The sequence below is a fragment of the Arachis hypogaea genome, chromosome 19 (assembly GCF_003086295.3).
Source record: "Arachis hypogaea cultivar Tifrunner chromosome 19, arahy.Tifrunner.gnm2.J5K5, whole genome shotgun sequence".
NCBI lineage: Eukaryota > Viridiplantae > Streptophyta > Magnoliopsida > Fabales > Fabaceae > Arachis > Arachis hypogaea.
The window spans coordinates 17,349,485-17,374,495 of record NC_092054.1 but is presented as its reverse complement, the minus strand read 5'-3'; the positions used below and the strand labels follow the sequence as shown (position 1 = coordinate 17,374,495).

The following is a 25,011-nucleotide window of genomic DNA, read 5'->3' as shown; positions in this document are numbered from 1 at the left end:
TGTTAAAGGTCCTTCAAAATGGACCAAAGTCAAGGCATATAAAAAGCACAAGATAAAAGTGTTCATAACAAAGACCCACAAGCCGGGCCGCAACTAAAATATCAAACAGGGCTAATTAAAGGATTCTGATTAGGAGCTCGAGAGGAATCAGGTTCGGCAGAGGAGGTCGGAGGATTTTCCTTGATTGGAGCTGCTTCTGGCTGAGAGGAAGAACTCAGCATCACCTCCTCAGAAGCAACGACCTCTTGGGGAGGAGATTCAACCAAATGCTGCCCAGCAGTCTTGAGCTCGGAGTCGGTAGGAGGACGAGGTAGAAAGACGATCTCCCCATCAACTACAAATTTTGTCGAGGTGAAAGGGGGACAAGTCTAAGTCGGGAGCAAGAACTCGAACTTGATTCTTCAAAATTTCAAACACCTCCTCCGTCCCCTTAGCAACTGACTCCTCCAAGTCAATGTAATCCTCCCTAAGCGATCCATTTGCCTCTTCAAATCCAAATTCTCCCTAAAAACTCTAACATAGTTCTTCTTGGCCTTCCTTAACAAACCCTCGGCCAAAGCACAGGAAGCTGCAGATTCCCTTTCCCGATCCCAAGCTTTGAAGATCTCGGCTTCCAGACTTATCTTTTCCTCCTCCAATCCTTTCTCGGCCTCCCGAAGAGTGGCCACCTCGGCCTTAAGGGCCTCCAAACAATGTTGAGTAGCATTCAAAGGGGCCCTCTCCAACTCTTTTAGTAGGGTAGAGCATACTCCAGCAGTTCGGATCCCGCTCCCCAGATTAATACTTTAAGGTGATTTTTGATAGAAACATCATTCATAGCAATAAAACTATGAGGAAGGATGTGTCTCTCACAAAACTTCACCCCATCAAAACCAATGTCATTAATATTAAGGACGCCAGATTCCGAGGTCTTCCTCTTTTTAGAACTCGGCTCCGAGAAGGGAGGAACTGGGGGAGTAAGCGCTAGATATAAAGGAGAAGGAGGAGGAGGAGGAGGAGGAGGAAGATGGTTTACCGATTTGCTATGAGAAGAGGTCCCCGAGGTGGACTTAGTCGGAGAGGAGGTATCCGATTTGCTACTCTCCTGCAGCTGAGCAGCTTGGGCACGTGCATTCCTTTTAGCTTCTTGAACTTTTTGGTAAACCTTGGAATCGCTTTTCATTTTTTCTAGAAAAAAGAATGATAAACATCAACATACAAGTCAGAAAACAAGCAAGCTATCTATGAAATAATGTTAAAAGCTACCTAGCTCAATACGGACAAAACTTGGAGTCCCGAGAAGGAACTTTTTAGTGTCATAGTTTGGAGCGCGTCCCCAAGCCTCTCGGAAAAAATTCAACCACAGCCTCCTCTACCTCGTCCAAATCTATCAAATTGTATTTTTCAACAGGGGCTGTCTCTACCCAGTACAACTGAAAGTGGGGCTCACTATTCTCATTCAGAAAAAAGAGATGGTGACCTAAAATAGCACGAACTTTAAAAAAGAAGTTCTTAAAGTCATGGAACGACTCATCAAAGATAGAAAACACCTTCCAACCTTGAATATCCCGGAAAAAATCCATTGTTGTTTGTTCGAGCGTTAAATGGAGGAGATAGAAAAAGACTTTTAGAGGGATTGGGAACTCGAGTTCACGACTAACGAGTTGATAAATTTTAAGAAATCCCCAAGAGTTTGAATGGAGTTGCGGAGGAGCCACTCTACAATGGGATAATACCTCTATTTCGAAATCAAAAAAGGGGAAGGTGACCCCATGTCCAGTAAACAGGCAGTGATACATAAAGATAAAATGGGGTTTTGTCTCAAGGGCTCGCCCAAAACAAACTCGGTCCTCAAGGTTAGGGACCACTATCTCATATTTTGCCTTATCCTCAACATAGCTACAAATCCTATGGTATTTACGGAGTTCCTTCACAAAAACACTATCAACTATGGGATGGGAATAGAGAACAGACGAGTCTACCCTCAATAATGCTTCAGAAACCTTGGAGGATATATTTGGAGGAATAGGAAGAGAAATATAGAAGAAAATATCTACATTACACAAAAGAAAGCATTACACACAAGTGTGAAACACAGCAAACCTTCTTTTTTACAAAAAGGAAAAAGGGGGTGCAACCAATAGCCACGAAAATAATTTTTGGAAAAACATAGTAAACACAACAATCTTGGAGGCATCACACGGGAAAACACAACGATACGGCAACAAAGATACATTAAAACTACCTAACAAATACAAGTACATCAACACAGAAATCGCATCTCAACAATGGAGACCAAAAACAACGAAGACACTATGGAAATAGAAAGAAGAACTAACCTTTTTGAAAAAAGATAAAAGATGCCAACGGCACAGTAGAGGGGCAAGCAAGTTTCCTCAAACAAACCACGTCCTTCAAAGCTTTTCAGAGAAAGAATAAGATCTTAGAGCAAAAGAAGAAAAGGAGTGGAAGAAATGAAAGAGCGCGAGTGTCGCAGAGATTTCAAAGAGATGAAAAGGAAGAAAGAGAAAGGGGAGGAATATTTAAAAGACCCAAGGGAAAATATTGTAAAAACCCCTCCTCCATTAAATGACATGCATGGTTACAAACGTAACCGCATCCCACGTGTCCAAAGAAGAAGCCAAGAGGTGTAACGGTTTGCATTCTGAAATCACGTCGGTTTTCGGCTTGCATATCACGTCGACTTTTCGACTTTACACTTAAATCCGACTTAAGCAAAAGATCGGACTCAAGTAACGGCACTTTTCATACCTGGCCCAAAAGTATCAGCCAAGCCCACAAACGTACAAAGGCCCGAGAGATATCTACCGTACGACCGACCTCCTGAGAAGTTGGATAAGAATACTACGGGTTGATAACTCCCCCTAGAAGGGTTACAACTAACCCAAAATATCTCTCATCCATTTTTGGAAGTGAGATCTTAACAACCCTAAGATAAAGGGGCGGTTATCCACCATCAGAAGTGGAACTACTCAAATGGTGGTTATTGGCTCGTCATCTATAAATATACTGAAACTCCTCAGGTATAACTAAGTTTTAACACACTTAAACCTGCTAAGACCCTTGCTAACTTAAGTATCGGCGTGTTTTGCAGGTACCACCTCCCACTTTCTCACTAACAACTCGGACGACGGCCACCAGACGTGGACTAAGTCGGAATTCCTCCCATTGAAGATTTGGGCCTCACTTACAAGTCCAAAGGCCACTTAGTTTCAGGTAACTATCAGAACAAATTCTTTTTTTTTTTTTAGCAAATTGCATAAATTGATTTAGATTTTAAATCTACTTTTTAAAGGTCCAATCAAATTCATGTTACGTAAGTCTATAAAATAATATAATACTATTATTTTCTTATTAAATTTAATATTTTACTGATAATATATTGAATTTGTCACACAATTTTATCATAATTTCATCTATTATTATTATTTAATAATTATTTTGTTAATGTAAAATAAGATTTTTTTATTTTATCAATATAAAATTATTTATATTTTTCAATAATAAAATCCTAAAATTTTGTTTTATAAAAACCGAATAAAGCAAACCAATTCAAATCTTAATAGTTTGGATCAGACAGGATCAAATTTAAAATAAATATCAAAACCAATCAAATTAAAATTGTGACAAATTATATACTTTAGACTATGCTAATATTTTTTTTTACTTCTAAGGTTGGAAAAAAATGAACAATAAAAATTTTTTTTTGTTTGGTTTTTCTCTTACCCGTTAATTTTCGAAGGTGTACAGAACCTGGTCTAACCGAAAGACCCAACACATTTGGGGAAAGGCCCAGTTGAATTGAAACGGGTCAAAGCCGACTATAAATATATTTACCCGGTTTCAATACTGAACCGGGTTAGAAATTAATCTGATTTTGGTTTAACCAGTCGTATACTCCCACTGTCCGACACCTTACCTCTCTCCATTCTCTCTTCGTCCTTCGTTCATTTAGCGGCGGCTGCCTCACCGGAGGAGCCGTCGATGAGCCTCTCTCCACCGTCCCAGTGTTGCGGACCTCTCCCCAATTTCTACTCATATTCTCTCAAAGCAAATACCCCTTCCTCACCCTATTTCGGCTATTCGGCCATCGTTCTTGATCTCTATTGGAGTTAAAAGAAAAATATAAAGAATATTCAGGTATTCAAGTGTCAGCAATGGCTGCTGAGTCACCAAGTTCCGTTCGTAAAGGTTGCTTCCCAATCTCTCGTTTTTCTGTATTCTGAATCAATCAAACAGGTTTTATTTATTTATTTATTTATTTATTTATTTCTTTATTATTATTTGCTTGGGTTCGTGAACTAGGGTTTTGGTTTTGTGGCAGTGGTTGTTCATCTGAGAGCCACTGGTGATGCTCCTATTCTCAAGCAATCTAAATTCAAGGTGATCTTCGTAATGGCAGCATTATATTTTTCCCAGACTTCAACTCAAAATTCATATGATTTTGTTTGCTTATCGTAATCTCTGTGCTTTCTCATTGCTTATTGTGATCTATGTGCTTTTTCAGTTTCTTTTTTAGTTTCTAATTCAAACTTTTGAATGTGGACTATGATTTGTTTGAATCTGAATTGTAATTGTTTACAATATTTTGTCTAAGTATTAGTTTGGGTTAGCCACATAACTCATCTTAATCGTTACACTGTAATTTGATGATCGACCTTCTATTCGAGTCTGCATTCATGATTTTCTTTGTGGAAGCGAACATATGTTGGATTGGCTGTGAAAATTTAGCATATTGAGTTTAGTTGTAGTTTGGTTACTGTTCTGACTCCCAACATAGATGAGACAGAAATGTTAAGAACAAAAAGAAATTACTTAGCCGCTTCAGACAATTTTTAAGAAAATTTATGCACTTCCAGAATCTAGCAACACAAAAAACATGTTTCTATACCTTCAAAAAGAAAGATATGTCTCTACTGATTCACTGTCTTCATCCTTTTTGCTCCAGGTTAGGAATCAAACATACCTTATAAGAAAATTTAGTTATTCAAACATGATACAAATACAAAGACCGAGAAACAGAAAAAAAAAAGTCTCTTCTATCCACACATTTTATTAGGATAGAAAATCCTAGAAATTTGTGTCCTAGGGTGCACTATAGTGTGTCCTATGGTGCACTATCTTGTGCTCCCAAAACTTTGTGTCTCTCTATGTTTGTAATTTTCATGAGAACTATAGATGAAGATTACACATTTTAGTAAGTGAATGTAGATCATTCGTATTTCATTTAATTTGTTGTCCTAAATTCTGGTGTTAGATTTATGTGATGGAAAATAGAGGGTTTTTGAAGACTTTGATGGTGAAAAGAATATGCTATTATGCAAGAGAAGCAATCACTTTGTGTGTACAAAATAATTTGCTATTAAAATTCTGTATCATGTGGTCACTGATAAACAGCTAGGTGTTTAGCTTCTGCATCATGTTAAACAAACTAACCATATGAACTAAAGAATAGATGGCTCTGTATCAATATTTTATTACATGTCTTCATTACATTTTCCTTCTGTTACTTTTGCAATTCTATCTGCCTTCGTTACTTTCATTAGGTACACAATTTAATGTTATTGGGGACACATTTTCATATTCTGACCCCTTAAAATGGCCATCTTCTATTTGTTTTGCACTGTGCTACCCATGTTATTTTTATTTGTATTGTATAACTGATATTGCAATTCCAACCAGTGATGAAGGATGACTCAAATCTTAGGGGATCATATAAGACCACATTACTTTTGTTAAAATCTTTTACAGTGTATCAGTGAAAGTATACACCATATATGTAAATGAAAATTTGAAGTTTAGGAGCGGAAAGGGGAGGGAGAAAAGGGGGGGGGGGGGGAGGGGGTGAGGCGAGCTTCCCTCTCCTGTCCCAATGAAGTTTCGTCACTGATATAAGGGGAAAGAAAGCTGTAGACTTGTATCTGCCTGAATTTTCTGTGGCTGATACAAGTTTGAATATAGAACTGATCAGAAATGGAACATGCAGATCTTAATAGTTGTAAAGTCAAATCTGAAAGTAATGATTACGAGGATTGCTAGCAAGAATGAATTGTTAGTTTTCTACATGCATTCTTCTTGAAATCTTGAAATATAAAATGATGTCTTTATATTTGATATTGCAGATAGCAGGAGCTGATAAATTTGCAAAGGTTATAGACTTTCTTAGACGGCAACTCCACAGGGAAACATTGGTAAACAATCACTGTGTATTTTACCTGTATAGTTGTCTAAACTCTAAAGGATCTGCATACTCAAATTTGTTTCCTGGTTTTGCAGTTTGTATATGTCAACAGTGCTTTTTCACCCAATCCTGATGAATCGATCATTGATTTGTATACTGTAAGAAACTACTGGATCCCCTTTTCTATTAGTTTTTATAACTACTGGATCTTATAGTTTGTAAGTAATTTGATTGTGGGGGAAAAAAAAGAATCATAATACTTAACCAATTAAAATTTTTCTGAGAGAAGGAAGATAGAATAATATGTATTTAAAAGAAAAATGATGAGGCCACCTGCTATCCCTTGGTTAATTAGATTGAGCATGCAGTAGATTAGGTATTTCTTGGGTGCACATGGATAAGTACCCTTGTTTTCTTTTGAATCTTTCTTCAAAATACCATTGGTACTTCCTATTCAAGCATTACAATAAGCTAGTGTCATTTAAGTGCATGCTAGTCCTGTACAATATAAAAGTCTGTTAATTCACGATTTACGAAGTTTTATTGAAAAAATTTGGTGTTGGAAGGACAATCATCTTATACTATTTTACAGATCTGTAGTTTGTATAATATTCTTGTAAAAACTAGTCAACTAGTACTGGTTATTGTACCCATATCCATGTAACCCAGGACCTAGGTTATCATACGCATAAGTTGGCCTTCAACCAGAGAGTAAAATGAAAGTAATGGTCATGGTTCAACCTTGAATAATTCATCTGGGTTTTTAGTTTAATTAAACTATTTGCTATGATAGATTTGCTTTTGCAAAACGTTGGAATTTTTCTAGAATTTCTGTTAGTAAATATTGTGTTTTTTCCGGGTCGTTCCTTTTTCTCCATCTCTCTTTGTATATTACAGGTGTTTAGCCCAAAAATGCTAGAGTAGCAATGGCAGTCAATATTCTAATTACTGTTTAGATGTTTTTGGTGCTGCTTTATATACCTAATCATGCAATTTATTTGTCAGATTGTCATTTGAGTATTTTCTTTTCTCCTTTGTTTGGTTTTTATTTTCCAGAATTTTGGTTTTGATGGCAAATTGGTGGTCAACTACGCATGTTCTATGGCATGGGGCTAATTCTGAATGATGCTTGCTAAACATATAATTTCTTCTTATTAATTGTGAATACGTTTAGTTTTGACAAAAGGATAGAATGGAACAGAAACATGAAACCCAAACATTTGTTGTTTTTTTAATTATTTTTTTCTTCCTTTGCGTGTATAAATTCAAAGCAGAAGAGTTACCCACTTGAATGTCGCGACAAAAAGAAAAGTTCATTAATATCATAATTTACGGATTGTTATGGCTTTGAGGGACCCATGTTTAAAATGGTTGAAGTGCTTATCCTTAGGGTGTTTACTTTAATAATTATCGTATTGTTATGTAGTTTAAGCAAGTTACTTCTTTGTAGAGGTAAAAAGGGAATGAAATGCTTCACAAATGAACTATGTGTAATTAATTTACAATGTAATTTTTCATTCGTGAAAATTCTCTGTTCCATTTTTATCCCCCTAACCAAACGTATTATTAGGAGTCTTGTTTGATCAGGGTTGTTCTATGTGAAGCATGAGGATAATCCAGCACTTCTTCAGCAAGCAGTTGTTAGATGTAATGTTTTAAAAATCTGATTTAAGAACTATTTGGCAAGAATTTATTTTTATTGATTAATAAATAGTTAAATCAAAATTTGATCAAACCAAAAACATCGGTGAACAATCATTGATTCTTTAGATCGCTGGATTAATGTGGTGTGCGACTTTGAACAAGTATTACTATATTTGTAGCACTAGTATAATAAATCTCAGGTGGTATGGGATTGAATCCTCTTTATTTTTTTCTCATTTGAGAGAGTAAAATGTGATTTTTCATTATACAATTTATAAGTAGGACTAAAAAAAAAAATGAGAAAAAATGTTAAAAGGTTAAAAATTACATTATTTTACTTCCTCAATTATAAAAAAAAAAGAATGAGAGGGCATTGTGTAATACTGCAGTCCTGTGTTTTTTTAATCCAATGTGTACTTTCGATGTCTATCTAGGTAAACTATCTCATAAATCCAAAAAATCGTTTTTTCAAATCAAAACAATTAAAACTCAATAAAATGTTAAATTGATTTCCAAACTATTATGTAGTCATTTTAGTTTTTGATCTTGTTTATTAGCTGTTAGCCCTTGAACTTTTGAATTGTAAGAGATATTAGTTCTCTTTTTGTCTTTTTACAAATTTTGATAATTTAAAGTGGAGACGAAAAAGTCATCTTTTAAAAATTTAGGATTGATTTATATCTTGTAATTTAAAAATTTAGGAATTGTAATTTTTTTACTTTTAAAGTTTGTCACCATTTAACTGTTACAACAAGGATGGATAAGGATGAATGCCTATTTATGAGCGGATCCGTTTTCCTATGCTGAAAGGAACAAGTTCTCATGACAAAGCACAATTAATGATAAGTAAAATTTGTTTGCCTATAAAAGCATGAACGTGGCAAAAAGATTATACACACAATTACAAATACTCTCCTTTTTCTCTTTTTACAGTAATAAAATTATCTTCTCTTTTATACATTACTAATAGTTTCTCTCTCTCTTTCTCTATCTTTACGTTAGTGCATATAAATATATAAATTATTTTATCGAGTTAATTATATTAATATTAAAGTCTTCTATTTACATATCTTTATTTTATATTTAGAACATCTTCCTTATTTATTTCACAACACGTTATCAGTACGAGACTCTGATCAAATTTTAGGAAGACTCAGGTAACAAATTTTTATTATGTCGAAGCTCTCTCATCTTGAATTTAATACTCTTGATATATCTGGAAATAATTATTTATCATGGATATTAGATGCTGAAATCCATCTTGATTTAATGGATCTTGGAGATACCATTAAGACTGAAAATAATGCATCCCAGAAGGATAAAGCCAAAGCCAATATTTTTTTTCGTCGTCATCTTGACGAAGGATTGAAAAATGAATATCTCATATTAAAAGATCTTGCAGATCTTTGGAAAGACCTTGAACAAAGGTATAATCATCAAAAGACGGTGATATTTCCTCAAGTCCGATATGAATGGACGCACTTGCGTCTACAGGATTTTAAATTCATAAATGAATATAATTCAGCAATGTTTCAAATCACCTCACGAATGAAATTATGCAGGTAAAAGATATCTGATAATGATATGTTAGAGAAAACTTTCTAAACCTTCCATGTCTCGAATGTGCTCTTGCAGCAGCAGTATCGAGAAAAATGATTTAAAAAATATTCTGAGCTAATTCTTGCGTTCTTGTTGCTAAACGCAACAATGAGTTGCTCTTAAAGAATCACAAAGCGCGCCCAGCTGGCGCCGCCGCATTTCCTGAAATAAATGCGGCAAATCATTACCCCAGAAGAGATAAATGACAAGGTTTTGGTAACAAGAAAAATTTTGGAAGGAAAATGAATTATGTTTAAAAGAGAGGATCTCACCAGAAGTGGGATAAAGAAAGAAATATTGGGCAAAATAAATCAACAGAGGATAAGTGTTTTCGTTGTGGTGAAAAGGGCCATTGGTCACGTACCTGTCATACACCAAGGCACCTAGTCGATCTTTATCAAGCGTCTTTGAAAAAGGATGACAAAGGAAAGGAAACGAATTTCGTTTCAAATGATGCTGAAAATTCTACCACTCATTATGATGTATCTGATTTCTTTGAGGATCCTGAAAAAAATATTGGTCATTTGATCAATGATGGAATAGTTTAATACGTGAAATTGTTAAGTATTCATGTAAATAAATAATATAAGAAACTTATTGTTAAGTTGTATTTTCTATATATTTAAGTTTCAAATATGATGTATATAAATAATGAAATATTAATGTTTATATTTAAGAATTTTGAAATCATTAAATGTGTCAAATTTTAAATAATAATAATAATAATAATAATAATAATAATAATAATAATAATAATAATAATAATAATAGTGATAATAATAAAATTTTAGTATATGACATTACGTACAGTGTTTCTTAGAAAAATAATTCCAGTCAAGAATTCAATTTGACTGTGCATGTATTACTACTTATTTTATTATTATTTATCTTTGAAGGAAATGGCAAGGATATATAATGAAGATGTATGCCTTGCGGATAGTGCAAGTTTGCACAACATTCTTAAAAGTGATATATATTTTACCCATCTTGTGCCAAAAGAAGAATATGTTAATACTATTATTGGCTCAGGCAATGTGATAGAAGATTTTGGAAGAGTTATAATTTTGTTTCCCGGAGGAACAAAAGTAATAATAAATAACGCACTATTATCTACCAAGTCTTTGAGGAATTTGTTGAGTTTCCAAGATATTCGTCGAAATGGATATCATATTGAAATTATGAATGAGGAAAATCATGAGTACTTATGTATCACAACTCATGATTCAAATAAGAAGATTATACTAGAAAAGTTACCCTCACTTTCATCTGGGATATATTATACCAAAATTAGTGCAATTAAATCACATGCCATTATAAACCAGAAGTTTACTAGTCCAAATGAATTCATAACTTGGCACGACCGATTGGGTTATCCGGGAACAATCATGATGCGGAGAATTATTGAAAACTCTCATGGACATTCACTAAAGAACCAGAAGATTCTTACATCTAGTGAATTTCATTGTGTTGCATGTTCTCAGGAAAAGTTAATTTTAAGGTCATCACCAGTAAAGATTGGATTTGAGTCCCCTGAATTCATAGAAAGGATTCAAGGCGATATATGTGGACCTATTCATCCACCAAGTGGATCTTTTAGACATTTTAGGGTCCTAATAGACACATCTTCGAGATTGTTACATGTGTGCTTATTGTCTTCTCACAACCTGGCGTTTGTGATATTACTTGCTCAAATTATTCGATTAAAAGAACAATTTCCAGAAAATCCAATCAAAGCAATTCGTCTTGATAATGCTGGTGAATTTACTTCCCAAGATTTTGATGCTTATTGTATGGCTAATGAAAAAAGTGTTGAACATCCAGTAGCTCATGTTCACACACAAAATGGGTTAGCAGAATCACTTATTAAATACCTCCAATTAATTGCTAGACCCTTACTTATGAGAACAAATCTCCCAACTTCGGCTTGGGAGAATGCTATTTTGCATGCCGCAGCACTTATTCGTTTGAGACCAACAAGTTACCATCAGTTCTCTCCTATGCAATTAGATTTTGGCCAGCAGCCAAATGTTTCCCATTTAAGAATATTCGGGTGTGCAATATATGTTCCCATTGCACCACTTTCTCGCACCAAAATGGGACCCCAAAGAAAATTGGAGATATATGTTGGATATGATTATCCTTCTATAGTGAGGTATCTTGAGATACAAACTGGAGATGTGTTTAAATCCCGGTTTGCAGGTTGTCATTTTGATGAATCAAAATTTCCAATATTAGGGGGAGAGAATAAGCTTCTTGAAAAAGAATTTAATTGGAATGCATCATCCTTGATGCATTTAGATCCTCGATCAAGGCAATGTGAACTAGAAGTTCAAAAGATTATACATTTGTAAAGAATAGCAAATTAATTGCCTGATGCATTTTCCGATACAAAGAGGATAACCAAATCTTATATACCAGCGAAAATGCCCCAATTCGAATTTATGTCCCAATCGGACAAATAGCCACTGAAGTAAATTCACGCCAGAAGCGTGGCAGGCCTGTCGGTTCCAAAGACAAAAATTCTCGAAAAAGAAAAGAGGTAAATACTATTCCTATTGAAAAAGACATAGTAAAGACACATGCAGTTGTCCAAAATTCTAATATAGTTTTAATGCCAGAAGACATTCAGGTACCTAAAAATTGTGAAAATGACAAGATCTCGATAAATTATGTTTTTATAGGAGAGAAATGGGATCGAAATAAGACAATTGTCAATGAAATATTTGCATATAAGTGGCATTAAATATCATGCATGAAAGTAAGGATCTTGAGCCAAGACCAGTCGAAGAATGTCGACAAAGAAATGATTGGCCAAAATGGGAAGAAGCCATGAAGGCTAAGTTAGACTCACTTGCAAAACGTGAAGTCTTTGGACCTGTAGTCCGTACACCAGAAGATGTAAAACTTGTTGGATACCGATAGGTATTTGTGAGAAAACGAAATGAGGAAAATGAAGTTGTGCGCTATAAAGCCCGACGTGTGGCACAAGGTTTTTCACAAAGGCCCGGTATAGATTATGAAGAAACGTATTCCCCTGTAGTGGATGTGATCACATTGCGTTATTTGGTCAGTTTATCTGCATATCATAAACTGCATATGCATTTAATGGATGTGGTAACATTCTACTTATACGGCTCATTAGATTGGGATATCTATATGAAAGTCCCTGAAGGACTAAAGATGTCCAAACCATCCAATGAATATTCGAAGGGGTTATTCTCAGTTAAATTACAAATATCTTTATATGGTCTAAAGCAATCTGGACGAATGTGGTATAATCGTCTTACTGAGTATCTGGCCAAAAATGGATTCAAGAATGATAATATCTGCCCGTGTATTTTCATAAAAAAATCTGCATCTGGGTTCATTATAATTGCTGTGTACGTTGATGATTTAAATGTCATTGGAACTCTTGAAGAGATTCCAACAATTATAAAAACTCTAAAAAAAGAGTTTGAGATGAAAGATCTTAGAAAGACTAAATTTTGTCTCGGCCTGCAGATCAAACATACAAAAAATGGAATCTTTATTCATCAAACAACATATACGGAAAGATCTTGAAGAGATTTTATATGAATAAGTCACATCCATTAAGTACCCCAATGATTGTAAGATATTTGGATATGGAAAATGATCAATTCCGTCCTAAAGAAGAGAATAAAGATATCCTTGGTCCTGAAGTACCATATCTTAGTGCCATTGGAGCGCTAATGTATCTTGCTAATAATACACGACCTGACATATCATTCGCGGTGAATTTACTAGCAAGGTGTAGTTCCCCTCCAACTAGAAGATATTGTAGTGGAATCAAGCAAATCTTTCGATATCTTCATGGAACAGTTGATATGGGATTGTTTTATCCCTATGGATCTAAGTCACAACTAGTTGGCTATGCAGATGCAGGATATTTGTCTGATTCACATAAAGGAAAATCTCAAACAGGATACCTGTTCACATATGGTGGAACAACTATATCATGAAGGTCCACGAAACAGACAATTGCTGCAACATCCTCTAATCATGCCGAAATACTAGCGATTCATGAAGCAAGTCGCGAGTGTTTTTGGCTCAGGAGTTTGATCCAATATATTCGGTCATTATGTGGACTGATTGATCATAAGATAGCTCCAACTATCCTGTTTGAAGATAATACAACATGCATTGCTCAGTGGTACGCGGAATCGTGATTACACTTTAATTATGTAAAGTTCATTGCTCTTTCTTTCCCTGGGAATGGCGCCAAAAACATGATGCCAAAACCACGGTTCACAACTCCGTGTAACTGACCAGCAAGTGCACTGGGTCGTCCAAGTAATACCTTACGTGAGTAAGGGTCGAATCCTACGGAGATTGTTGGTATGAAGCAAGTTATGGTCACCTTGCAAATCTCAGTTAGGCAGATATAAATTGATAATGGTGTTTTCGAATTTAATATAATAAAATGGGGATAGAAATACTTATGTAATTCATTGGTGAGAATTTCAGATAAGCGAATGGAGATGCTTTCGTTCCTCTGAACCTCTGCTTTTCTGCTATCTTCATCCAATCAGTCTTACTCCTTTCCATGGCTGGCTTTATGTGATACATCACCACTATCAATGGCTACTTTCAGTCATCTCTCGGGAAAATGATCCAATGCCCTGTCACGGCACGGCTAATCGTCTAGAGGCATCACCCTTGTCAATGGCTTCATCTTATCCTCTCAGTGAAAATGGTCAACGCACCCTGTCACGGCACGGTTATTCATCTGTCAGTTCTCGATCATGCTGGAATAGGATTTACTATCCTTTTGCGTCTGTCACTAACGCCCTACAATCGCGAGTTTGGAGCTCGTCATAGTCATTCATTCATTGAATCCTACTCGGAATACCACAGACAAGGTTTAGAATTTCCGAATTCTCTTGAATGCCGCCATCATTCTAGCTTACGCCATGAAGATTCTGATTAAGAGATCTAAGAGATACTCATTCAGTCGAAGGTAGAACGGAAGTGGTTGTCAGGCACGCGTTCATAGGGAATGATGATGATTGTCACGTTCATCACATTCAAATTGAAGTACGAATGAATATCTTAGAAGCGAAATAAGAAGAATTGAATAGAAAACAGTAGTACTTTGCATTAATCTTTGAGGAACAGCAGAGCTCCACACCTTAATCTATGGAGTGTAGAAACTCTACCGTTAAAAATACATAAGTGAAAGGTCCAGGCATGGCCGAGATGGCCAGCCTCCTAAAACATGATCACAGGATCAAAATACAATCCGGGATTGTCAAAAAGACTCTGGATGGTCAAAAGACTAGTAAAAGGTCCTATTTATAATAAACTAGCTACTAGGGTTTATAGAAGTAAGTAATTGATGCATAAATCCACTTCCGGGGCCCACTTAGTGTGTGCTTGGGCTGAGCTTGAGTGTTGCACGTGTAGAGGTCCTTCTTGGAGTTGAACGCCAGCTTTTGTGCCAGTTTGGGCGTTCAACTCTGGTTTTGGCTCCTTTTCTGGCGCTGGACACCAGAATTGGGCAGAGAGCTGGCGTTGAACGCCAGTTTGCGTCATTAAAACTTGGCCAAAGTATGGACTATTATACATTTATGGAAAGCCCTGGATGTCTACTTTCCAACGCAATTGGAAGCGCGCCATTTCGAGTTCTGTAGCTCCAGAAAATCCATTTTGAGTGCAGGGAGGTCAGAATCCAACAGCATCAGCAGTCCTTTTTCAACCTCTGAATCTGATTTCTACTCAAGTCCCTCAATTTCAGCCAGAAAATACCTGAAATCACAAAAAGACACACAAACTCATAGTAAAGTCCAGAAATGTGAATTTAACATAAAAACTAATGAAAATATCCCTAAAAGTAACTAGATCCTACTAAAAACATACTAAAAACAATGTCAAAAAGCGTATAAATTATCCGCTCATCACAACACCAAACTTAAATTGTTGCTTGTCCCCAAGCAACTGAAAATCAAATAGGATAAAAAGAAGAGAATATACTATAAATTCCAAACTATCAATGAAACATAGCTTCAATCAAATGAGCGGGACTTATAGCTTTTTGCCTCTTGAATAGTTTTGGCATCTCACTTTATCCATTGAGGTTCAGAATGATTGGCATCTATAGGAACTCAGAGTTCAGATAGTGTTATTGATTCTCCTAGTTCAGTATGATGATTCTTGAACACAGCTATTTCATGAGTCTTGGCCGTGGCCCTAAGCACTTTGTTTTCCAGTATTACCACCGGATACATAAATGCCACAGACACATAATTGGGTGAACCTTTTCAGATTGTGACTCAGCTTTGCTAAAGTCCCCAATTAGAGGTGTCCAGGGTTCTTAAGCACACTCTTTTTTTTCTTTGGACCTTGACTTTAACCGCTCAGTCTCAAGTTTTCACTTGACACCTACACGCCACAAGCACATGGTTAGGGACAGCTTGGTTTAGCCGCTTAGGCCAGGATTTTATTCCTTTAGGCCCTCCTATCCACTGATGCTCAAAGCCTTGGGATCCTTTTTATTGCCCTTGCCTTTTGGTTTTAAGGGTTATTGGCTTTTTGCTCTTGCCTCTTGGTTTTAAGAGCTTTTGGCTTTTTCTGCTTGCTTTTTCTTTCTTTTTTTTTTTGCCCCTTTTTTTTTTCTGCAAGCTTTGTTCTTTGCTGCTTTTTCTTGCTTCAAGAATCATTTTTATGATTTTTCAGATTATCAAATAACATGTCTCCTAGTCATCATTCTTTCAAGAGCCAACATGTTTAACATTCTTAAACAACAACTTCAAAAGACATATGCACTGTTCAAGCATTCATTCAGAAAACAAGAAGCATTGTCACCACATCAATATAATTAAGCTAAGTTCAAGGATAAATTCGAAACTCATGTACTTCTTGTTCTTTTGAATTAAAATATTTTTCATTTAAGAGAGGTGATGAATTCATAGGACATTCATAACTTTAAGACATAGTTACTAACTACTAATGATCATGTAATGAAGACACAAACATAGATAAGCACATAACATAGAAAACAAAAAACAGAAGAAACAAGAACAAGGAATGAATCCACCTTAGTGATGGTGGCGTTTCCTTCTTGAGGAACCAATGATGTCCTTGAGCTCTTCTATGTCTCTTCCTTGTCTTTGTTGCTCCTCCCTCATTGCTTTTTGATCTTTTCTTATTTCATGAAGGATGATGGAGTGCTCTTGATGTTCCACCCTTAGTTGTCCCATATTGGAACTCAATTCTCCTAGGGAGGTGTTGATTTGCTCCCAATAGTTTTGTGGAGAAAAATGCATTTGAGGCATTTCCGGGATCTCATGGTGATGAGCTTCATACGCCTCTTGAGCTCCATGAATGGGCTCTCTTGCTTGCTCCATCTTTTTCTTAGTGATGGGCTTGTCCTCTTTGATGAGGATATCTCCCTCTATGTCAATCCCAGCCGAATTGCATAGGTGGCAGATGAGGTGAGGAAAGGCTAACCTTGCCATAGTGGAGGACTTGTCAGCCACCTTGTAGAGTTCTTGAGGTATAATCTCATGAACTTCCACCTCTTCTCCAATCATGATGCTATGGATCATGATGGCCCGGTCTATAGTAACTTCAGACCGGTTGCTAGTGGGAATGATTGAGCATTGAATGAACTCCAACCATCCTCTAGCCACAGGCTTGAGGTCCAATCTTCTTAGTTGAACCGGTTTGCCTTTGGAGTCAATCTTCCATTGAGCTCCTTCTACACATATGTCTATAAGGACTCGGTCCAACCTTTGATTAAAGTTAACCCTTCTAGTGTAGGGGCATTCATCTCCTTGCATCATGGGCAAGTTGAATGCCAACCTCACATTTTCCGGACTAAAATCTAAGTATTTCCCCCGAACCATTGTAACATAGTTCTTTGGATCCGGGTTCTTACTTTGATCATGGTTCTTGGTGATCCATGCATTGGCATAGAACTCTTGAACCATTAGGATGCCGACTTGTTGGATGGGGTTTGTTAGAACTTCCCAACCTCTTCTTTGAATTTCATGTCGGATCTCCGGATACTCATTTCTTTTGAGTTTGAAAGGGACCTCAGGGATCACCTTCTTTTTGGCCACAACATTATAGAAGTGGTCTTGATGGGCTTTGGAGATGAACCTTTCCATCTCCCATGACTTGGATGTGGAAGCTTTTGTCTTCCCTTTCCCCTTTCTAGAGGATTCTCCGGTCTTAGGTGCCATCAATGGTAATGGAAAAACAAAAAGCTTATGCTTTTACCACACCAAACTTAGAATTTTGCTCGCCCTCCAGCAATAAAAGAAAGAATAGATGAAGAAGAAGAAGAAATGGAGGAGAGGGAGAGTGGGAAGTGTTTCGGCCAAGAAGGGTGTAGAGGGGTGTGTTGTGTGAATTTGATGAAGAATAGAGGGCTTTATATAGGGAAGGGAGGGGGGAAAAGGTTTCGGCCATACGGGTGGGTTTGGGTGGGAAATTGGTTCTGAATTTTTGAAGGTAGGTGGAGTTTATGAGGTAGGTTTATGGGGAAGAGTGTTTATGGGGTTGTGTGAAAGAGAGTGGTGAGAAGAAGTGAGTGGAGGTAGGTGGGGATCCTGTGGGGTCCACAGATCCTGAGTTGTTCAAGGATTTACATCCCTGCACCCATTAGGCATGTAAAAATGCCTTTGCACACAACTCTGGGCGTTCAGCGCCAGGTTGGTGGCCATTTTGGGCGTTCAACGCCCATTTGTGTGCCATTTCTGGCGTTGAACGCCAGAACCATGCCTGTTCTGGCGTTCAGCGCCCAGAAGCTGCCCATTTTGGGCGTTCAGCGCCGGAACCATGCTCTGTTCTGGCGCTGAACGCCAGACAGATGCTCCTCCAGGGTGTGATTTTTCTTCTGCTGTTTTTGATTTCGTTTTCAATTTTTATATTTATTTTGTGACTCCACATGATCATGAACCTATAAAGACATATAACTAAGAAAAATATAGTTAGATAAATAAAAATTGGGTTGCCTCCCAACAAGCGCTTCTTTAATGTCAATAGCTTGACAGTGGGCTCTCATGGAGCCTTACAGATGTTCAGAGCATTGTTGAAACTCTCCAACACCAAACTTAGAGTTTGGATATGGGAGTTCAACACCAAACTTAGAGTTTGGTTGTGGCCTCCCAACACCAAACTTAGAGTTTGACTGTGGGGGCTTGGGTTGACTCTGCTTTGAGAGAAGCTTTTCATGCTTCCTCTCCATGATTGCAGAGGGAGATCCTTGAGTTTTAAACACAAGGGAGTCCTCATTCCATTGAAGGACTATTTCACCTCTGTCAACATCAATCACAGCTCTTGCTGTGGCTAGGAAAGGTCTTCCTAGGATGATGGATTCATCCTCTTCCTTTCCAGTATCCAGGACTATGAAATCAGCAGGGATGTAAAGGCCTTCAACCTTTACTAACACGTCCTCTACTTGTCCATAAGCCTGTTTTCTTGAACTGTCTGCCATCTCTAATGAGATTTTAGCAGCTTGCACCCCATAGATTCCCAATTTCTCTATTACAGAGAGGGGCATGAGGTTTATTCCTGAACCAAGGTCACATAGAGCCTTAAAGATCATGGTGCCTATGGTACAGGGTATTATGAACTTTCCAGGATCCTGTCTCTTCTGAGGCAATGTCAGTTGATCCAGATCACTTAGTTCATTGATGAACAAGGGAGGTTCAACTTCCCAAGTATCAATGCCAAATAATTTGGCATTCAGCTTCATGATTGCACCAAGAAACTTGGCAGTTTGTTCTTCAGTAACATCCTCATTCTCTTCAGAAGAGGAATACTCATCAGAGCTCATGAAGGGCATAAGGAGGTTCAATGGAATCTCTATGGTCTCTAGATGAGCCTCAGAGTCCTTTTGTTCCTCAGAGGGAAGCTTCTTATTGATCACTGGACGTCCCAGGAGGTCTTCCTCCTTGGGATTCACGTCCTCCACTCCCCTTGTAGGTTCGGCCATGGTGCTTATGTCAATGGCCTTGCACTCTCCTTTTGGGTTCTCTTCTGTATTGCTTGGGAGAGTACTGGGAGGGATTTCAGTGATCCTTTTACTCAGCTGGCCCACTTGTGCTTCCAAATTTCTAATGGAAGACCTTGTTTCATTCATGAAGCTCACAGTGGCCTTGGATAGATCAGAGACTAGATTTGCTAAATTAGAAGCATTTTGTTCAGAGTTCTCTGTCTGTTGCTGAGTGGATGATGGAAAAGGTTTATTATTGTTAAACCTGTTTCTTCCACCATTATTAAAGCCTTGTTGAGGCTTTTGATCCTTCCATGAGAAATTTGGATGATTTTTCCATGATGAGTTATAGGTGTTTCCATAAGGTTCACCTAAGTAATTCACCTCTGCTATTGCAGGGTTCTCAGGATCATAAGCTTCTTCTTCATAAGAAGCCTCTTGAGTACTGTTGGATGCAGCTTGCATTCCATGCAGACTCTGAGAGATCATATTGACTTGCTGAGTCAATATTTTATTCTGAGCCAATATGGCATTCAGAGTATCAACTTCAAGAACTCCCTTCTTCATAGGCGTCCCATTACTCACAGGATTCCTTTCAGAGGTGTACATGAACTGGTTATTAGCAACCATGTCAATGAGTTCTTGAGCTTCTGCAGGCGTTTTCTTTAGGTGAATGGATCCACCTGCAGAAGTATCCAATGACATCTTAGATAACTCAGACAGACCATCATAGAATATATCCAGGATGATCCATTCTGAAAGCATGTCAGAAGGACACTTTTTGGTCAGTCCTTTGTATCTCTCCCAAGCTTCATAGAGGGATTCACCTTCTTTCTGTCTGAAGGTTTGAACATCCACTCTAAGCTTGCTCAGCTTTTGAGGAGGAAAGAACTTGGCTAGGAAAGCCTTGACCAGCTTATCCCAAGAGTTCAGGCTATCCTTAGGTTGAGAGTCCAACCATACTCTAGCTCTGTCTCTTACAGCAAAAGGGAAAAGCATGAGCCTGTAGACTTCAGGATCTACTCCATTAGTCTTAACAGTATCACATATCTGCAAGAATTCAGTTAAGAACTGAAAAGGATCTTCAGATGGAAGTCCATGAAACTTGCAGTTCTGCTGCATCAGAGAAACTAATTGAGGTTTCAGCTCAAAGTTGTTTGCTCCAATGGCAGGAATGGAGATGCTTCTTCCATGTAAATTGGAATTTGGTGCAGTAAAGTCACCAAGCATTCTCCTTGCATTGTTGTTGGGTTCGGCTGCCATCTCCTTTACTTGTTCGAAATTTTCAATCAAGTTGTCTCTGGATTGTTGTAATTTAGCTTCTCTTAATTTCCTCTTCAGAGTCCTTTCAGGTTCTGGATTAGCTTCAACAAGAATGCCTTTTTCTCTGTCCCTACTCATAAGAAAGAGGAGAGAAAAAGAAAAGAAGAGGAATCCTCTATGTCACAGTAAAGAGGTTCCTTATTGTTAGTAGAAGAAAAGAAGAGGAGAAAAATCTGAACTCAGAAAGAGAGAGAGAGGGTTTGGATTTTTGGTGGGTGAGGGAGAGATGTTAGTAGATGAATAAATCAATAGAATAAGATGAGAGAGGGGAACTTTCGAAAATAATTTTTGAAAAAGAGTTAGTGATTTTTGAAAATAGTTTTTGAAAAAGGTTAGTAGTTTTTTTTTTTCGAAAATTCAAAATAAAAATAAAATAATTAGTTAATTAAAAGAAATTTTTAAAAAAAGGGGAAGATATTTTCGAAAATAGAGAGAGAGAGTTAGTTAGGTAGTTTTGAAAAAGATAAGAAACAAACAAAAAGTTAGTTAGTTAGTTGAAACAAATTTTGAAAAGATAAAAAGTTAGGAAGTTGGAAAAGATATTTTGAAAAGATATTTTTGAAAAAGATAAGATAAGAAGATATTTTTGAAAAGATATGATTGAAATTAGTTTTTGAAAAAGATTTGATTTTTAAAATCACAATTAATGACTTGATTTATAAGAAATCACAAGATATGATTCTAGAACTCAAAGTTTGAATCTTTCTTAACAAGCAAGTAACAAACTTGAAATTTTTGAATCAAAACATTAATTGTTATTGTTATTTTCGAAAATTTGGTAAAAAAATAAGAAAAAGATTTTTGAAAAATATTTTTGGAATTTTCGAAAATAACTAAGAATTTTGAAAAAGATTTGATTTTTGAAAAAGATTTTTGAAAAAGATAAGATTTTCAAATTGAAAATTTGATTTGACTCATGAGAAACAATTTGATTTTAAAAATTTTTGAAAAAGTCAATCCAAATTTTTGAATTTGATGAGAGAAAAAGGGAAAGATATTTTTTTGATTTTTGAATTTTTATGATGAGAGAGAAAAACAACAAAAAGACTCAATGCATGAAAATTTTGAATCAAAACAATGAATGCATGCATGAATGATATGAATGTCAAGATGAACACCAAGAACACTTTGAATGTCAAGATGAACATCAAGAACATATTTTTGAAAAATTTTTGATGCAAAGAAAACATGTAAGACACCAAACTTAGAAATCTTTCATGTTTAGACTCTAAGAAACGAAAAATGCACATGTAAAACAAGAAAAGACACAAAACATGAAAACATCAAGATCAAACAAGAGGACTTACCAAGAACAACTTGAAGATCATGAAGAACACTATGAATGCATGATATTTTCGAAAAATGCAAGATGCATATGCAAGTGACACCAAACTTATGATATGACTCAAGACTCAAACAAGAAACACAAAAATTATTTTTGATTTTTATGATTTTCTAATTTTTTTTTGGATTTTTATTTCAAAAATTATATGAAAAAAGAAAAAATAAGGATTCCAAAATTTTTAACATGAATTCCAGGAATCTTGCCATATTTAGTCTAAAGCTTCAGTCCAGGAATTAGACATGGCTCACTAGCCAGCCAAGCTTTCAATGAAAGCTCCGGTCCAAAACACTAGACATGGCCAATGGCCAGCCAAGCTTTAGCATGTAAATCAGGAACAGTAGCAGGTGGATTAACAACAACTAGCTTGCTCTTGATAACAAATTGCTGCCTCAGTCCAAATAAATTTAGACATGGCTTTATAGCCAGCCAGGCTTCGCATGCTTCATGAAACACTAGAATTCATTCTTAAAAATTTTGAATCTAAAAAAAAATGGATTCAAGAATGATAATATCTGCCCGTGTATTTTCATAAAAAAATCTGCATCTGGGTTCATTATAATTGCTGTGTACGTTGATGATTTAAATGTCATTGGAACTCTTGAAGAGATTCCAACAATTATAAAAACTCTAAAAAAAGAGTTTGAGATGAAAGATCTTAGAAAGACTAAATTTTGTCTCGGCCTGCAGATCAAACATACAAAAAATGGAATCTTTATTCATCAAACAACATATACGGAAAGATCTTGAAGAGATTTTATATGAATAAGTCACATCCATTAAGTACCCCAATGATTGTAAGATATTTGGATATGGAAAATGATCAATTCCGTCCTAAAGAAGAGAATAAAGATATCCTTGGTCCTGAAGTACCATATCTTAGTGCCATTGGAGCGCTAATGTATCTTGCTAATAATACACGACCTGACATATCATTCGCGGTGAATTTACTAGCAAGGTGTAGTTCCCCTCCAACTAGAAGACATTGTAGTGGAATCAAGCAAATCTTTCGATATCTTCATGGAACAGTTGATATGGGATTGTTTTATCCCTATGGATCTAAGTCACAACTAGTTGGCTATGCAGATGCAGGATATTTGTCTGATTCACATAAAGGAAAATCTCAAACAGGATACCTGTTCACATATGGTGGAACAGCTATATCATGAAGGTCCACGAAACAGACAATTGCTGCAACATCCTCTAATCATGCCGAAATACTAGCGATTCATGAAGCAAGTCGCGAGTGTTTTTGGCTCAGGAGTTTGATCCAATATATTCTGTCATTATGTGGACTGATTGATCATAAGATAGCTCCAACTATCCTGTTTGAAGATAATACAACATGCATTGCTCAGTGGTACGCGGAATCGTGATTACACTTTAATTATGTAAAGTTCATTGCTCTTTCTTTCCCTGGGAATGGCGCCAAAAACATGATGCCAAAACCACGGTTTACAACTCCGTGTAACTGACTAGCAAGTGCACTGGGTCGTCCAAGTAATACCTTACGTGAGTAAGGGTCGAATCCCACGGAGATTGTTGGTAGGAAGCAAGCTATGGTCACCTTGCAAATCTCAGTTAGGCAGATATAAATTGATAATGGTGTTTTCGAATTTAATATAATAAAATGGGGATAGAAATACTTATGTAATTCATTGGTGAGAATTTCAGATAAGCGAATGGAGATGCTTTCGTTCCTCAGAACCTCTGCTTTCCTGCTATCTTCATCCAATTAGTCTTACTCCTTTCCATGGCTGGCTTTATGTGATACATCACCACTATCAATGGCTACTTTCGATCATCTCTCGGGAAAATGATCCAATGCCCTGTCACGGCACGACTAATCGTCTGGAGGCATCACCCTTGTCAATGGCTTCATCTTATCCTCTCAGTGAAAATGGTCAACGCACCCTGTCACGGCACGGCTATTCATCTGTCGGTTCTCAATCATGCTGGAATAGGATTTACTATCCTTTTGCGTCTGTCACTAACGCCCTGCAATCGCGAGTTTGGAGCTCGTCACAGTCATTCATTCATTGAATCCTACTCGAAATACCACAGACAAGGTTTAGACTTTCCGGATTCTCTTGAATGCCGCCATCATTCTAGCTTACGCCACGAAGATTCTGATTAAGAGATCTAAGAGATACTCATTCAGTCGAAGGTAGAACGGAAGTGGTTGTCAGGCACGCGTTCATAGGGAATGATGATGATTGTCACGTTCATCACATTCAGATTGAAGTACGAATGAATATCTTAGAAGCGAAATAAGAAGAATTGAATAGAAAATAGTAGTACTTTACATTAATCTTTGAGGAACAGCAGAGCTCCACACCTTAATCTATGGAGTGTAGAAACTCTACCGTTAAAAATACATAAGTGAAAGGTCCAGGCATGGCCGAGATGGCCAGCCCCCTAAAACGTGATCACAGGATCAAAATACAATCCGGGATTGTCAAAAAGACTCTGGATGGTCAAAAGACTAGTAAAAGGTCCTATTTATAATAAACTAGCTACTAGGGTTTACAGAAGTAAGTAATTGATGCATAAATCCACTTTCGGGGCCCACTTGGTGTGTGCTTGGGCTGAGCTTGAGTGTTGCACGTGTAGAGGTCCTTCTTGGAGTTGAACGCCCGCTTTTGTGCCAGTTTGGGCGTTCAACTCTGGTTTTGGCTCCTTTTCTGGCGCTGGACGCCAGAATTGGGCAGAGAGCTGGCGTTGAACGCCAGTTTGCGTCATCTAAACTTGGCCAAAGTATGAACTATTATACAATGCTAGAAAGCCCTAGATGTTTACTTTCCAACGCAATTGGAAGCGCGCCATTTCGAGTTCTGTAGCTCCAGAAAATCCATTTTGAGTGCAGGGAGGTCAGAATCCAACAGCATCAGTAGTCCTTTTTCAACCTCTGAATCTGATTTCTGCTCAAGTCCCTCAATTTCAGCCAGAAAATACCTGAAA

The 25,011-nt window shown here is 36.9% G+C and overlaps 1 protein-coding gene and 1 non-coding gene across 2 annotated transcripts; both read left to right on the top strand.

Moving 5' to 3' along the window:
* The first annotated feature begins 3,851 nt into the window (after positions 1 to 3,851).
* LOC112779207 (ubiquitin-like protein ATG12) lies at positions 3,852 to 7,527 on the top strand. The gene is made up of 5 exons (XM_025823452.3): positions 3,852 to 4,191; positions 4,325 to 4,383; positions 6,123 to 6,191; positions 6,277 to 6,339; positions 7,238 to 7,527. Exons 1-5 carry the CDS (start codon positions 4,158 to 4,160, stop codon positions 7,295 to 7,297), a joined length of 285 nt encoding a protein of 94 aa, XP_025679237.1. The 5' UTR covers positions 3,852 to 4,157; the 3' UTR covers positions 7,298 to 7,527.
* A 12,617-nt stretch (positions 7,528 to 20,144) lies between these two features.
* Positions 20,145 to 20,252, top strand: LOC112782039 (small nucleolar RNA R71). The gene has a single exon (XR_003192782.1). It is a non-coding gene; the product is annotated as a small nucleolar RNA R71 (small nucleolar RNA).
* Positions 20,253 to 25,011: the final 4,759 nt, after the last annotated feature.